The following is a 15,596-nucleotide window of genomic DNA, read 5'->3' as shown; positions in this document are numbered from 1 at the left end:
AGAAAAGCGAGGTTAAAAACATAAAAAGCCCAACCCCCACATTTTCGTTATTATAGCATAGTCATAAAATGACTTTACGGATGCTATGAGAGAGGAGGCGTGTGCTCCATTCCCCCACAGGGCAAGCTGACCTGCAGGACTTACTGGCCTAGAGGACTCCTCACTAGGACAGAGAGGCAGTGATTAAGTACTTGACTTCCTGTCCCTGGGAGCATGGCTCTGCGTGGGAGCCAGAGGGCACTGCCCTCCAGTTGCCCACAGTATGAACTGCTTATATCTGGCCCCCTTCCCTACCCAGTTGACTTCCTGGATGCCCTGTCTGTGTTCGGAGGACCTCCAAATCTAGATGCTGTCTTTAAAGAGCCTAAACAGATAGTATACTATATGGACAGACAGACACTAGCCAGAGTCAAGACGGGTGTGGCCCGATTAGGAATCTGATGCCAGGGAGTATTACAGTGATGCCATCAGACATCTCTATAGCGTTGAAGAGATGCCCAAGTAGAGAAGAAGCCTAGAGCAGAGACTTCAGTTGAGGCAGTGCAATGGAGGGGAGGAAGGAAAAGACTGCCTCCTGCATAGCCCCAAGCTGTCTCTGGTACTGTGCCTCCTCCTCCCCCTTCTCCTCCTGCTTGCCCCTGCTTCTCCTCCTCATCCCCCAAAGTGAACATTCCGTCTAAGTTGTTCTGCCAGCACTTGGGAATTTTTTTTTCTCCTCAGCGCTGGGAAATTATAAATAACTCCTGGATAGGAAGAAACAAACAAAAGCAGAACCAAATTCTGAGTCCAGATGCTCTTGTGTGGGAATGGGCCTGCAGCCCACCAGCCCCCTTGTACACCAGGAACCCAAAGTCTCCCAGGCAGGAGAGAGACTGGTCATTTCACTAAAGGCCACTCGGCCTTGCTGCTTGATGTCCCAAGATTAAGAGAAGCCTCCAGGGCTAGGCAATCCTTCCCTGCAGCCCACTAACTGTTGACACAGACTCCTCCCTGGAATGTGCAACCTAGAAAGGGACAGGTTGGAAGCCCTGGTCACATGTGCCACATTCCAGGAAAGCCTCTCAGATTTTCAAGGGAGACATCGACAGCACGCTCTGGGAGGGGACCAAGAGGAAGACAGGCTGGAGACAGTCAGAACTCCTTCCTGACACTGCCTCTCACATGCTCTCCGCGCATACACTCTATCCCTGTGCATCTCTAGCGGCTGTCATGGAAACCAGCAACGCTGTGGCACTTGGAGTGAGGTAAAGGGCAGTCAACATCCAGCTACTCTTTGGAGGCCAGGCTGTCCTCGCCTTCCTTTCTGCCAGGTGAGATCATAACTTCCCATCCTGGTGCTGCATGAGAGAGACAACACTGGGGTGGAGGGCCTGACTTCCCGCCTTCCCCGACCCTTCTCGCAGCCTGCCTGAGTCTCCTTTTTCATCTAGCTCACAGACTGGCTAGATGATGGAGTTTGTGCAGGCATTGTGTCCCGCACCCTTTCCCGGGCTTCTCTGGCGCAAGGTGCAGGGCGATGCGGGACAAGGGGACAGGAGAGGCAAAGGCTTTATTCGCTGTCGCGACCCAGGGCGCGCCAAGCAGGACAGCCCGCTTCGGGCGGGAAGGCAGCGGTCGCAGGTGCCAGCAGCACCAAGCCATGAGGCCGACCTGCACCCGCATAGCTCAGCGCCAGGCGCTCCAGGCGTCGCTTGCGCTCGGCCGCCTGCGCCGTGGCGTGCAGGGGTTGCAGCAGCGCAGGAGGTGACGCGCCGGGGCCGCGCAGCAGGAAATCGAAGCCCGTGCGGTCCCGCGGATCGTAGAAGAGCGGCCCGGTGGCCGGGTCGGGCCCCGGTGGCCAGGCGAACGGAAAGGGCAGCGTGAAGTCCTCTGTGAGCACGCGAATGGCGAAGTCGTCCTCCTTGCCCAGCGCGCGATAGGCGCGCCCGATGCCGCGGAAATGCGCCTCCCAGAGCTGCGCGTCGCCGCCGTAGATGTCGGGGAAGCGCGGCGCGGGGGGTGCAGCGGGACCTGTGACAGGCGCAACAGTTAGCGGAGGGCCCCACGCTCGTCTCTGCGCGGGGAGGCTAGGGGCGCAAAGGGCAAGGAAACGGAAGGAAAGGCCACCGGGACAGAAGAACGAGGTGAGGGCCACTCGGAAGTGAGAGCTTGGGCCCCCCTCAACACCGAGGACAATGCCTGCGAGGCTGAGAGGCTCTCAACCCTAGATGGAACCAAGGTGGCCTGCCTCTATCCCTGACCCTTTTCCTGCCTTCTTGGTCACCTCTCCCTCCAAAAGGGAAGTTGTCCACTTTGCTGAGGGACTGCATCAACAGATTGTGGAGGCCAGCAAAGTCCCAAGAGTATGAAAAAAGTCAGGCTCTTGGGCAGAAAGCTCAAGATGGGGAGGGGGTAATTTGTCCAAAAAGCTCAAGATGGTAGGATTCACCAAGCAGGTGGTGGACAGGCAGCAGTTGGGGCAGAAAGTGACTGAGTAACTCAGTAGAAACCACCCTGACTGCTCTGGATACAGCAACTATGGACCCGGCCTTGGGTCTTCAACTTGGCTCCCATGAGGAAGAAATATGGATAAGGATAGTGGAGCACTCAGCCGGAGAGATGGGGTAGAGGAGCCTGGCATGGCAGCAGATGCTTGGACCCCAGGATGGGGATCAGTCCTAGGAGTTGGAGGATTCCAGCTTGCAGGTATGTGGGTTCCCACAACACAATGGGGGTCAACATTGCATCTTGGCTATAGGCGAAGGTCTAAGAACAGGAAAGTCATGCAGGAGGTCTGCGATAAACCTCCTAGTGCCACATCTATGCCCTTGAGCCTCTTGGTTATAATTCTTACACAGTGCTCTTACTGAGGACCTGCTGTATACAGACAGTCACGTTCTGTACTAGACACTCTCTGCAGCCATGAGCCAGACCTGTTCTTCCACCTTCAGATAAGCAAATGCCTTCTTGAGTATGAACCCTGGGCAACACTAGCAGTGTTGTGCCAGGAGGGGAGAGATGAAGCAGGTGTGACCTGCCTAGCCCAGTGGGCTAGGCCAGGCCTGAGATGGCTGTGCCCTCGATGTACAGCTCAGAGGGCCAATGAGATCCCGTCTCCCTGGCTGTCTTCTGGGGTCCCTGCCTTACTGCTCAGTGCCAGGGTGTTGGGGGGGGGCAGCGACAGAAGGGGCTGTAGGAATTCCTCTGAGGTGCTGGTGCAGAATGGAGGGACTGCAAATGGGAGCGGAGACCCCATCACAGCCCCAGGCATGGATGGGGTGGTTTTATCAGACTGGCCTTGTTCCAGATAAGTCTAGTTTACAGAGGTGAGGGTAGGAGGGCAGTGGCAGGGAGACCAGTAAGGCATCTGGAGCCAGGGCAACAGAGAGGAGAGCCCTGCTTCTGAAGATGTCTTGAAGGTAGTTGGAGTGGAGCTGTGGAACGGGAGCATTGTGAGCAAGGGAAACTCCAAGGCCAGCAAAAGAGAAGCTGCTGGGGCCAGGGAATGGAGAGCTTGATTTGGGGCAGGTTGAAGTCTTCAGGTGGACCAGTGGGGAGCACTGTCTCTGACTGGAGATAGACTGGGGGATGTAGTAGTTAGAGCCGAAAGAGTAGATGAAATTGCCAAGGAAAGGAGGAAAGGAGGGATAGAGGAAGAGAGGGAAAAAGAAAAGAGGAGAGGAGAGAGTAAAGGGGACAGGAGAAGAAGAGGAGGGGAGAGAAGAGAGGAGAGGAGATCCAGAACCAAGCCTGAGGCCGGCCATCTGTCCTTGACAGGTCAGAGAGAGGAGTAGCTAGGGAGGGGACCAAGGAGGAACAGAGAGGGGCTGAGCCAGTTGCTGTCAGTGGGTCACAGTCAAATGAGACCTGAGACTGGCCCTCAGATTTAGCATTGTGGAGGTCATCAGTGACCTTGACCTGAGTTGCTTCAGGTAAGTACAGAAACTAAGCCTGATTAGAGTGAGTTCAAGAACAAATGAAAGAGAGATTTGGAGGCAGGGCGGATGAGTGACCTTCTGGCAGAGTTTTGCTATAAATGAAGAGCAGAGAAGTGGGGCAGTCACTACCAGGGACGTGAAGTTGAGAGCGGAAACACAGAGCTACCCACCTCTGCGGTGAAGGCTGAGAAAAACCTGAGGTGGGAGGGAGGCTTGGCCACCCACCTCTAAGGAAAGCCTGAGGGGGGAGGGAGCGCAGCTTGGGGTGTGGCTGGGTAAGAGAAAAGGGCGGGCAGCTGGCCTCGGCTGGGAGTGGAGAAGGTGACTGGAAGCAGGGTCAGTACCATCGGTTCCAGAGTCCTCCTGTGATGACTGCGGATTCCTGGAGAAAGAGGTTCACAGCTGAGGAGGGGCACAGAGAGAGAAGGCCCCTGGCTGCTGCTTAGGACAGAAGTCAGGCAACTAAGGAAGTAGCCACCTGGCCTGCTGGAGCACCCTACAGGCAGCTGTTAAGAGGGTGAAGACCTGGTTCTGTCTGCCCGCTTAGTGGACACAGGCAAGGGTGAGATAGCACTGGGGAGAGGGATTTGCCAAGTAAGGACAGGAAAAAGAGAAGGCTAGGGTGGGGTGAGTGAGACAAAGTTGGGAGTGCAGGCAGATGGTTTAAAAACAGAGTGTGGTTCTGCCAAGTAGGACAGGAGCTTCCTCAAGAGAGCAGAACCCAGAAGAATCCTGAGGTCGATATAGAGGAACCTGCTGATCAGGTCCTGACCATGCTGGGGAAACAGGCTCCTAGGAGCAGAGGAATCCAGAGGCATGAGCCACTCGGTGGGATGACAGGAAAATGGTGACCAGAGAGGGTGATGTCCCCATAGGGGTGGAGGGCTGAGGTCCTGGGGTCCTAGAGGTGTGGCCAGAGCAAAGGAGGCTGTGTGTTCTCCCCTAGAGGGCCAAGGAGAGAGGAAGCAGGAAGGAGCTCAGCTGGGAGGAAGAGCCCTCAGCTGACTGGGCCCCGCCCCCACTTTCTGGACCACTGCTCCCAGTTCTCACACACCCTCCCCCAATTCCTCACTCATCCTCTGAGTGTCTCACCTGGAGTGGCCACAGGAGGCGGGGGCAGACCAGTGGGGCTAAGATGCCCAGAGCAAGGGGAAGCCATGTCAGAAGCTAGGGTCTCACTTTTGTTTACCTGGCTACCCAGGAGACTGGGAGGGGCCTTTTGGAAGACAGAACCTTGCATTTAAAGGGGCCTCATCTAGGGAGGGGGGATGCTGGGGCCCAAGGGTGGGATTCATAGGAGTCAGAAGGTGACTGTGTGTCCCGTCTTGTCTCAGCTCGATATGGTAGCCACATCCCAGCCTGTGCCCCCAGGGCTGCTGAGAAATGGATTCCCCTGCCATGGGCACCCCAGGATTGTCCCCAGAACCCAGAAGCCCAATCATCAGCTCCCATCCCAGCTCTAGATTTGGACCCGACTAGGTCTCCTATCTCAGGAAGCCTCTGTGGATTTGTGTCCATCCTGCGCTCCCCCCTCACACCCCCGCCCTAATGGACATAGCACCAGTAGAAGAATCAGGGATGTGGGGCTGCCAAGGTAAGAAACTCTAGCGGGAACTACTGTGGGCAGCCAGGCTTCCTCATCAGAACGCTGAGCACTGTAGTATAGCCATTCTGTGGTGCCACCCAAAATATTCATAGTCCAGCAAAGCCATAATCCCTGAATGAGGCTGGGCTGTGTGGCTCCCCTCCATCCATGCCTGCCGGCTGTAAGAAAGCCCAGAAGCCAAGGTAACTTTAGAAGAAGTGAATGTCCATGCCTGTAACTGGGCCTGGGGCCTGGGGAAGAGAAGACCCAACCTCCAGCCATCATGTGAGCAAGTTCACTGCCAGGGGCTGTTTGTTACATGGCTGCACTGACTGATGCAGCAGCACCACAGTAGGAGAATGGGCCCACCTTCATGGAAGAGTCACCTACACACACACTCCTCCTGCAGGGCTTTGCCATCCTCCACAGAGCAAGCACACTCTTGCCCTTCAGTACCACTCTCTCTCCCCTTCCAAGAAGCCCTCCTGGTCGGCGCTGCACCTCCAAGTCCGCGGAGCCTTCATGGGAAATCACCAATCTGAACTGGTCCCTCCTTGACTTGTGTGGCTTGCAGCCCATACCAAGACCATTCCCTTTTCTCTGCTCAGTCATGGCAGGAGGGCTGAAGTTCAGGTCCCCAAACAGCCACAGTCCTTCCCCCGTCTTCACCCAGATTTGGCACAAAAGAGCCCCACAGAGGCTGGGCTCAGAATGAGACTCTCACTCACTGTGGCCTAGGTCATCATGTCTCTTCCAGAGCCTCTGTTTTCCTGTCTGTAAAATGTGCCCAGTAACAGTCTACCTACGTCTAACCAAGAAGACAGGCAGACTTCTGAGAAAGGGTGGGATGCACCTTGCTCGCATGACTTCCTGGCTCCCCATATCACTCCACCTCAGCAGAGCTTTGGGTCTATGTCCCATGATCCCCACATATAAGCTTACACCCTCAGTATGTCAGCGTGCCTTCGTTCATCTTCCAGAGCCATGGGCCAGCAGCCCCCATCCTTCCCCAGCCCTAGCATCCGCATCCCGCCCCCCACTGCTGGGAGTCTGCCGGCTTCGTATGTTATAGCCATGTTGTCTGGGAGTCTACCAGCTTCATATGTTGTAGCCACCTTTCCTGGGAGTCTGCTGGCTTTGTATGTTGTAGCCATGCTGTCTGCTGCAGCAGCTCTTTTCACTTAGTGCAGGGTCTTCAGGAGCAGCCCCACACCTGAGGCGTCAGCTTTCCTCCTCATTAAGAGCGAGATGGTATTCCCCTGGGTGCCTCATCATGCGCCCCCATCCACCCAGCCGTAGATGGACGCAAGTCGCTCCCGCATCCTGTCCTTGTGGCTGCCTTGGCAAACAAGGAGTGACACCTCCCGAGATCCTAATCTTGATGCTTTTGGATGTGTGCCTGGAAGGGCGATTACTAAATCATATGGCAGTGCTATTTTTAATTTTCTGAGGAACCTCCATACTGTTTTCTTGACTGGCTGCACCATGTCACACTTCACCCACAGGGCAGGAGCATTCCCCTCCTCCACACCCCCAGTCTTGCTTTCTGACAGTCCGTCCTGACAGGTGAAAACTGACAGCTCACGGAGGCTCTGATGGCCCTGCCTGGGTTTCCGGTGATGGAGGCACCTGTTTGTGCATCTGCTAGCCAGGTGTCTGTCCACTCTGGAGGATGTCAGCCTGTCCTGCCCTGCCCTTTTGTTGGGGGTTGTCTGTCTGTTGATGAATTGAGTGCTTTCTTTCACTGTTTGGCTGTAACTCCTTACCAGAGAGACAGCCGCCAGTACCTTCCCCTGGCTGTGGGGAGCTGCCTTTGAATTTTGCCATTTCCTGTGCTTTGTTAGTTTTTTTTTTTTTGCTCAGATACTGTCTCTCCCGCATCCATCTCCACCCTTTTAACTGCGCTTTTGGTTTTTCATCCAGGGAGACCAATATCCACAAGCTGCCCGCCCCTCCCCCGCCCTGAGTTTTCTTCTAAAGGTCTTCCGAGCCTGAAGCTGATGTCTCCAGAGGCTGTGGATTGGTCAAAGGGCTGCACTGTATTGCTGAAAAGAGGGGTGCAGGTGTGTACCTGGCCCCTCCATCAATATCAACAACACAGCTCCCCCAACCCTCTCCCACTATGCCCAACACTCTTCAAGGATCTGCAGCCCTAGAACCCAGACAAACCAGGACTGGCTTCCCAGAGACCAGGACTGGGGCACCCAGGAAGAGATAGGAAGGTGTACTGTGTTTCCTTAGGACGAGGGCAAATTCCAGGGACCCCATGTTGCAGGGGAAAATAAGAAACAAAAACTAGCATCACTGGAACACTGGGGGCTGGGGAAAGGTAGAGGATGGGCCTGGAAGCAACCAGGACTACCCTGTGTGGGTCAGGTCTGCTTGGGGAGCCAGTATGCAAGGATTTGGTACTGGGGTCCAAGACAAAACCACCGTAAGTCCCCCTAAGGCGGTAAGACACTGGCCTCCCAGCCCGTAAGTCCCCCACTGCTGGCTTTCAGTTGGAGGAGGGTAATATAGGGGAGCAGCTCACTACAGGGGCTCCAGGCAGACTCCCTGGAGTCCCAGCCTTTGCATCCCCCTCCTCAAACTTCCCCCACCACAGCCCTCTGACCACAGGCCTGTCTGTGACCACAGCACCACCTACTGGCCATATGAGGGAGCTGGGAGGCCCAGCAGGTGAGACACTGAGGCAGGACGCAGGAAAACGGGTTCCAGATGGCCATGGGGCCTCATCCCCACATTGGACTTGTTTATGTCCTGAGTTTATGTCCTGCTTCTGCTACTGACAGCTGTGTGGCCTTAACCAATTTATGGCCGTCTCTGAATTTCATCCCAGATCAGGACAGTGGCCACATCTGACCTTTGGGTAACAAAAGGAAGCAATGGCCCTTACTAGACAGGGAGCCTATATCTGGCAGAAGTTGGCGGTGCTCACAGGCAGACTAACGCAATCACAGCACAACTAGGAGTTTGGCTGAATTCAGGTTCTCATGAACACCGTGGGTGCTTGTGGCTCCCACAAAGTCACTCACTGTTACATAGTTTGGCAGTCACACAGGTGTAGCATACAGTAATGATCTTAGCAGCACAGAGGACAGCGACATGGCCACAAAACCAGCAAGGGAGAGTTGGGGGACTCAAGATAATGCTTAAGCTTTCTGTGGCTTTATTTAGCAACCAACACCCAAAATTCCTCAAAATTCAGGAATCTCCCACGAAGCCTGCTTGGCTGGCTCCTGCACACCTTTGGTCAAGGGTCCCAGACAAAAATCTTTATGGGGTCCTTGGAGCCACCACACACTTGTAGAAGCCACAGAACCAGCTGTGCTGTGACCTCCCTCGTGAGTGGGTAGGTGTGAGTCTCCTTACGATGGGAGGGGGTTTCAGGACCTCCAACAAACCTGGGTCCCAACTCTGCTGCTGAGACAGAATGCATAGCCTGGGGGCTCATGAACATCAGGAAGTCTGGACCAAGCTCTGCCCCCATTGAGCATTGGTTTCCTGCTTTGTGTCCCGCACTCTGGGAGTGAGGGTGAATCTCAGCAACCCCCAACTCTGAGCACTGTGACACTAAGCACCATCAGCCGGGACTGGCATTGTTGCCATCTCTGGCAGACTGTTGTTGGACTGGGATGGTGGCTACCATTTAGCCCCAGAACCAAGATGCCACTAGCCTGCCCAGGCTCTGTATTGAGGTACTCTGCCCTCAATAAGCCTCATAGCATCTCAGGAGTTGGGTAGACATGCTCCCGTTTCACAGGTGGGGAGACTGAGGCAGGGAGAGGCTGAATAGCTGACACCGGGCCTCGGAGTCACTGGGCCTCAGGTCAGTGAAAGGTAGACTGGGCAGTTAGTCTGTGGAGCTATTTGCCCTGCCCTCTACTTGGAACCTCAGGCTGGCCTCACTCCAGCTGTGTCTGTGAGGGACAGTGGGGGGGGGTGTCTATGCAATAGCACCCAGATGGGAGACTACAGCACTTTGTGTGCTCAGCTAGAGCCCTCGAGAGCAGTCCCAGACCCAGCCTAGGCCCTGCTATCACCACAGGGTCCTGGACTCATATAACAGATGGTCCACTCATCCACAAGTCACAGATAATGTCTGAAGTCTGAGGACCAAGAGATGGACACGGGGCCTCACTGGGCACACACATCCTCAATGCCTATGTAGACCCAAGCACACATATCCCCAACCTGTCATCCCCAGATGTTGCTGGCTCCACACCACTGTCCCTGTAAGGGTGCTGTGGACACTGAAGCCATTGTGACCTCAGGGTGAGGTCAGGGCCAGTCAGGGCACCAAGAGAAAGGACAATGCCCAGGACAGAGCTAGCCTGTTGGTGAGGATAGGGCTGTCAATTGGGACCTGTGTGTCTCCTGCTCTGAGCCTCAGCATGGATGGGCAGCAGCCTGACAGGTCACACAGCCGCAACTCAACTGATGGGACCTCCTCAGCCATGTCCTACAACCCCAGGTCAGTTCAGCCCCAGAGGACATGGGAGAGCCAGGGGCCACTCATCCTACAGGCTCCTGGCTTTTTCACCTTCCAGAGCAACACCCCAGAGGGTGCGTCCTGGGCAGGCTGTGCCAGCACAGTGTCTAGGGGGTCTCACCTCCAAGAGCAGCCCCTGAGGGACTTTGGGTGAGTCCCGTGATGATGCTGCCCTCAGAATAATGGGGTGAGTGGTATATCTGGACCACAAGCTCTACCCTTACCATGGAGGAGAGGGCAGTAGCTGCTTTTAAGGACCAGAGACGAAGATGGACAAGGGTCACAGCACAGTGTGAGCCAGGGAATGGACAGCTGGACAGACAGGGACAGGCTGCTGCCTACTTCTGTGTCAGCTTCTTCAAGGTGGACTGGAAGAAACACAGAATCTTGTGTTCTTACAGATTTGACTATGAGGAGAGAAAAGAGCTACTACTGTTCATTCATTACATGTACATGTACAAACTCCTATCCACACAATACAGTCATACACATATACACACATATATGCAGACTCCTGTATGTGTACATAGATACACGCATACACATGCATATACACACATACATGCATGTATACACAGGTATACACATACACATGTATATACACACATATGCACACAGGTATACAGAAGTACACATAGGTATACACACACATACATATGTGTATGCACACGTGTATATACACACAGGTACACGTGCATACAGATGAGGCACTCGCAGGGTGGCTTTGCCCACAGGCCACAGCCTTGGCCTAGCCTTCCAGGCCTGCTATTTGAGTTGACTCCTTCCTTTACCTCATAGTCCCTGGTATCTTGGCCCAGCCATCACTGTCCTTAGTTCCCTTGTCCAATCGCTTGTTTCTGCATTCCATCCCCATTGCAATGTCAACCCCATGAAGGAGGGGACGTTGAGAGCCACAGTTGCTGACAAACTTTGCTCCCAGATGTCAACTCTGCCTCAGCCCCATGAGTCTCAGTGAGGACTCAGGCCACTCTGTGCTGTGACAGGGCACCCAGGACTGGACATCTTCCACCAGACTTGTCTCCCGCTGTTTCAGAGCAGAAGTTCACTATGGGATGACTTCTGATGAGTGCCAGTTCCTAGCTCAATGACAGCCACCCTCCAGCTGCGTGCCCACATGGGGGAAGGAGACAGCCTCCTATGGAGACACTAACCCTATGCCTAGGCCCCATCCTCAGCACTCAGTTTGACCCCAATCCTCCATATGGTCAAACCTCCAAGGATACAGTGAGGCTTCCACCTGAGCCTGGGAGAAGTCAAGGACATAGCAGGGCTACAGCCCGCTCCACAGCCGGGGCATCACCGCTGGCCAGTCACCTGCTCCCTTCTCTACCCAACCTTGTAATAGTTCCTCCCCAGCTTGATCTCAGGATTAGGGAGGCAGTCTCTCCCAAGAACATCCTACCAGGTCCAGAGGAGAAAATGGAAGGCATAGAAGCCCAAGTGTCCCCTGGAATGTCTTCAGGTAGCATACTACCTGTGCAAAAAGATTCTGAAGGCTATTACAGGGCTCTCTATGCAAAGATCCAGAGAGGCTGAGTTGCCTAGCAGTTGAGAATTGGTAAGGTCCTGACAGTTATGCCACCTGACAAGCTAAAAAGCGGGTGAGCGTCAGGCTGAGGTTTCCGACAAGTTTGCCAAGATGCTACTAAGCAAGACTTGAAAGAAGTGAGCAGCTGGGAGCTAGAGTGTGTACCCCTCTGCAAAGGACCTGTGTCTGGTTCCCAAGCAAACACATCAAGAAACTCACATCCTATGACTCCAGCTCCAGGCCCTCTGACACCCTCTTCTGGCCTCTGCAGACACATATACATATACATATATATTAAGTAATTAACTTAAATTAAAAAAAAAAAAAAGAAGTGGCGGACCATGAAAGAAGTGTAGGATGGGGTGGAGGGGAGGGGAGTTGTAGTGATCTCCAGATCAAAGAGAGCAGCCAGTGCAAATGTCCTGGGGTTGCAGCTTACCTGGTAGTTTGGAGCCAGCCTGAGCTCACTGGACTGGAGTGGAGTGAGCAGGAGGCAGGAGGAAATGAGACCCGTCAGGATGGGCTCCTTTCTAGTCTCTTTTGTGTGTTCTTTTTTTTTTTCTTTTCCTGCACAATCTTACTTATGCATGATAGAATTCACTGGTTTGAGTGTGTCCTGGACCACAGATTAGACAAGAAATAGCTGTCTCTGAACACAGCCCCACACAGCCTGACAGTGAGTCCAGCTACGCTCAACCCAGGAGTCCCCGACCATTGTAACCTTTTCCATTATGTCAGAAAAATAACACGAAGTGTAGCCTTTGGGTCTGGTTTCTTTCACATGTCATACTTTGTTTCTGATGTCCTGTGTCATCGTTGATCTGTTTCTCCTGGATCCCTGGAACATGCTATGGCTTGTTTAGAAAACACATCTGTATGCTTTGCATTTTTAGCTGTTGTAAGTCAGAACACTATTAAATATTTGTGCGGGGACTTGTATGTGACTGTAACTCACTTGAGTGAATGCACAGGACTGGGCTAAGTCTCATGCCCTCTGTGTGTTAAACTTCACCCAACTCTAAAGTGCAGCGGCTGGGAGTGGGGTGACAGCTCCACCCCGGCTCTGCAGGGACTTCCTACTTCCGCACTCCCACGGCTTTTGATGTATTCAGTTTGCCTGATTTTATTATTTTAGGCCTGCACAATGCTTTCCTGCTGTGGCCTTGGTTTTTTTCTGTCCTTCAAGGAGGACAGTATGGCCCCGTTCGTCTGCTGCTCGGCCATCTGTTTCTCTCTACAGGTGGCTGTCCCATCAACTTTTGCCTGTGTTTTATTCAGTTGTCTGTTTCCTGTGTGATCTGCAAGGACTGCTCCAGGTCTGCCGCCCACCTTTCCTTCTGGATACTAATCCTAAGTTCTGTTTCTATTAAATTATATATATATATATATATATACACACACACACACACACACACACACACACACACACACGTGGGTATTGCTTTTGTTGGCACGTCTAAGAAGACTTTGTTACTCAAGGTCATAATTTTCTTCTCCTGTTCTCTTCTAAAACTTTCAAGAGTTCAATGGCCTTTCTTTTAACTCCACGCTGTTTTGAGTTATTTTTTGCATGTGTTTGAAATATAGACAGGAATTGTGAGCCTGTGTCAAAGCGTTTCAGTGTGATATGCTGACGAATCCAGCCTGCCTTTCCTACTGGAATTGTTTTTGTATATCTGTCAAAAATCAAAAGCCCTTACTAGGTGGTGGTGGTGCATTCCTTTAATCTCAGCATTCAGGAGGAAGAGATGGGTGGATCTCTGAAGCCAACCTGATCTACATGGTGAGTTCCAGGACAGCCAGGACTACCAAAACAAAATAACAAAAACAAAACAAAAAACAATCATTTGCTCTGATCTGGGGATGTTGCTCAATGGTTGGAGCACTTGTCTAGCAAGCATAAGGGCTAGAATTTGGACCCCTAGAAACCCAAGGATATACTGGGTGGTCATGTCCAGCCTCAGAAGGCAGACAGGGAGTCACCTGAGCAATCTGAATAGCAAAACTAACCACATCAGTGAGCTCTGGGTTTGATTGAGAGAGACTACCTCCGTGAATAAGGTGGAAGAGTGAGCAAGGATGATTCTCTACATCAGCCTCAGGTCTCCACATGCATGCGCACACAGGTACATATGCATCCACACTCACAGGAGAAGCCACATGTGTGCAAAAAATGCATACATGCATACATGCACACCACACATGTACACATACATGTGTGCAGAAATTCCCATGAATGTTGCATTGTGTTCCATTTATTTATATTTCTTGGTTATATTGGCTATTTTCTTGTTGCTAAGACCAGGACCATGCAAGAAGCAACTTAGGGAAGTTAGAGTTTGTTTTGGCTCCTGGTTGGAGAGGGTACAAGTCCCCTCCTGATGGGGAGGGCTTGACGGCAAAAACTCCCTCGGCTGTGGTAACAGGAGAAGGAGGCGACTATGAACATAGTTGAAAAAATGCTTTTGTAATATGATAGGGCATCTCTTGGGTATATTCCCAAGAGTGGTATTGCTGAATCCTGGAGTAGGTTGATCCCGAATTTCCTGAGAAACTGCCACACTGATTTCCAAAGTGGTTGCATAAGTTTGCATTCCCACCAGCAATGGATGAGTGTTCCACTTACTCCACAACCTCTCCAGCAAAGGCTATCATTGGTGTTTTTGATTTTAGCCATTCTGACAGGTGTAAGATGGTATATCAAAGTTGTTTTGATTTACATTTCCCTGATTGCTAAGGAGGTTGAGCATGACCTTAAGTATCTTTTGGCCATTTGAACTTCTTCTGTTGAGAATTCTCTGTTCAATTCAGTGCCCCATTTTTTAATTGGGTTAATTAGCATTTTAAAGTCTCGTTTCTTGAGTTCTTTATATATTTTGGAGATCAGACCTTTGTCTGATGCGGGGTTGGTGAAGATCTTCTCCCAATCAGTAGGTTGCCTTTTTGTCTTAATGACAGTGTCCTTTGCTTTACAGAAGCTTCTCAGTTTTAGGAGGTCCCATTTATTCAATGTTGCCCTTATTGTCTGTGCTACTAGGGTTATACGTAGGAAATGATCTCTACTTCCCACTTTCTCTTTTATCAGGTTCAGTGTGTTCAGATTAATACTGAGGTCTTTACGCTGATAAATGTGCAGATGTTCTGAATCCGTTTCTTAGTTCTACCTTCTCTGTAAATTCTCTGGCACTTTCTCACATAGCCAGACTTCTGCAGGCAGGGCTGATCTCTTCCTCTCCTCTCCGTAGATTTCATTTCTTTCTCCTGGTTGTTTGCATCATCCAAGCCCATGGTGTGGTGTTTAATGGAGTGACAAGAGCAGATACCCTTTTGTCAGTCTTAACTGGGAGGGAACAGCCTGTCTTTCAAAAACTGTATGTAACTGGGGCATGGTATAGGTCTCTATGTCAAGTCGAGGGGATCCTCTAATTTCCATTTCTAGTGTGATTAGTTGTCACGTGTTCCAACACATTCTCAGCATCTGTTGGTTGTGATTTTCTTCTTTAGTCTGTTGTTGAGAAGTTACACTGATTTCCTTGCATCCTCAAGAGAAGTCCCACTTGGTAAGTTCTCTGTATTTTTAAGAAAGCTTGTGTCTGTAGATGAAGTATATGCGCCTGTACTCACCTTTTTAGCAAGTTCATTGATGGCCAGGTGTGATGGCACACACCCTTAATCCCAGCACTCAAAGGACAGCAGCAGGTGGATCTTGTGAGTTACAGGCCCCTGGCCAGCCAGGACTACACAGTGAGATGCTGTCAGGAAGAGGAGAGGAAGAAGAGAAGGAAAAGGATGAAGAAGTGGAAGAGGTGGAAGAGGCTTGGGTATCTCACAGAATGAGTCGGACTGTTATTTCTTCTTCTGTTTTCTAGATAAGTATCAGCATATACTGTTTCTCCACAAAACAAGCTCTGTAAAAAGTCGGGAGCTGGCAGGTCAGAAGTGTCCATCGTAGGAAGTTTATCCTATGTGACCTTTCCTTGTTATCTGCCTCTTAAACGAGTGTTGGCCTTTCATGGCCTTAAGGGATGTGCTCAGTCTCTTGTCACTCTAGCT

The 15,596-nt window shown here is 51.9% G+C and overlaps 2 protein-coding genes across 2 annotated transcripts in view; one reads left to right on the top strand and one right to left on the bottom strand.

The window, feature by feature from the left end:
• Nucleotides 1-1,549: 1,549 nt before the first annotated feature.
• On the bottom strand, nucleotides 1,550-2,309 carry C17H8orf90 (chromosome 17 C8orf90 homolog). Its single transcript, XM_057792212.1, has 2 exons — nucleotides 2,264-2,309; nucleotides 1,550-2,010 (listed from the first exon to the last, which is right to left on the bottom strand). Exons 1-2 carry the CDS (start codon nucleotides 2,307-2,309, stop codon nucleotides 1,550-1,552), a joined length of 507 nt encoding a protein of 168 aa, XP_057648195.1.
• A 255-nt stretch (nucleotides 2,310-2,564) lies between these two features.
• The window catches only part of LOC130888848 (maestro heat-like repeat family member 5), a 74,301-nt gene continuing 61,269 nt past the window's right edge, over nucleotides 2,565-15,596 (top strand). Inside the window, exon 1 of the mRNA XM_057792211.1 lies at nucleotides 2,565-2,685. Within this exon, the coding sequence (XP_057648194.1) occupies nucleotides 2,645-2,685 (41 nt within the window). The 5' untranslated portion in view covers nucleotides 2,565-2,644. The remainder of the gene's footprint in view (nucleotides 2,686-15,596) is intronic.

This window comes from Chionomys nivalis, chromosome 17, assembly GCF_950005125.1.
Source record: "Chionomys nivalis chromosome 17, mChiNiv1.1, whole genome shotgun sequence".
NCBI lineage: Eukaryota > Metazoa > Chordata > Mammalia > Rodentia > Cricetidae > Chionomys > Chionomys nivalis.
The sequence above is the reverse complement of the archived record's forward strand: the minus strand, read 5'-3'. Positions and strand labels throughout refer to the sequence as shown.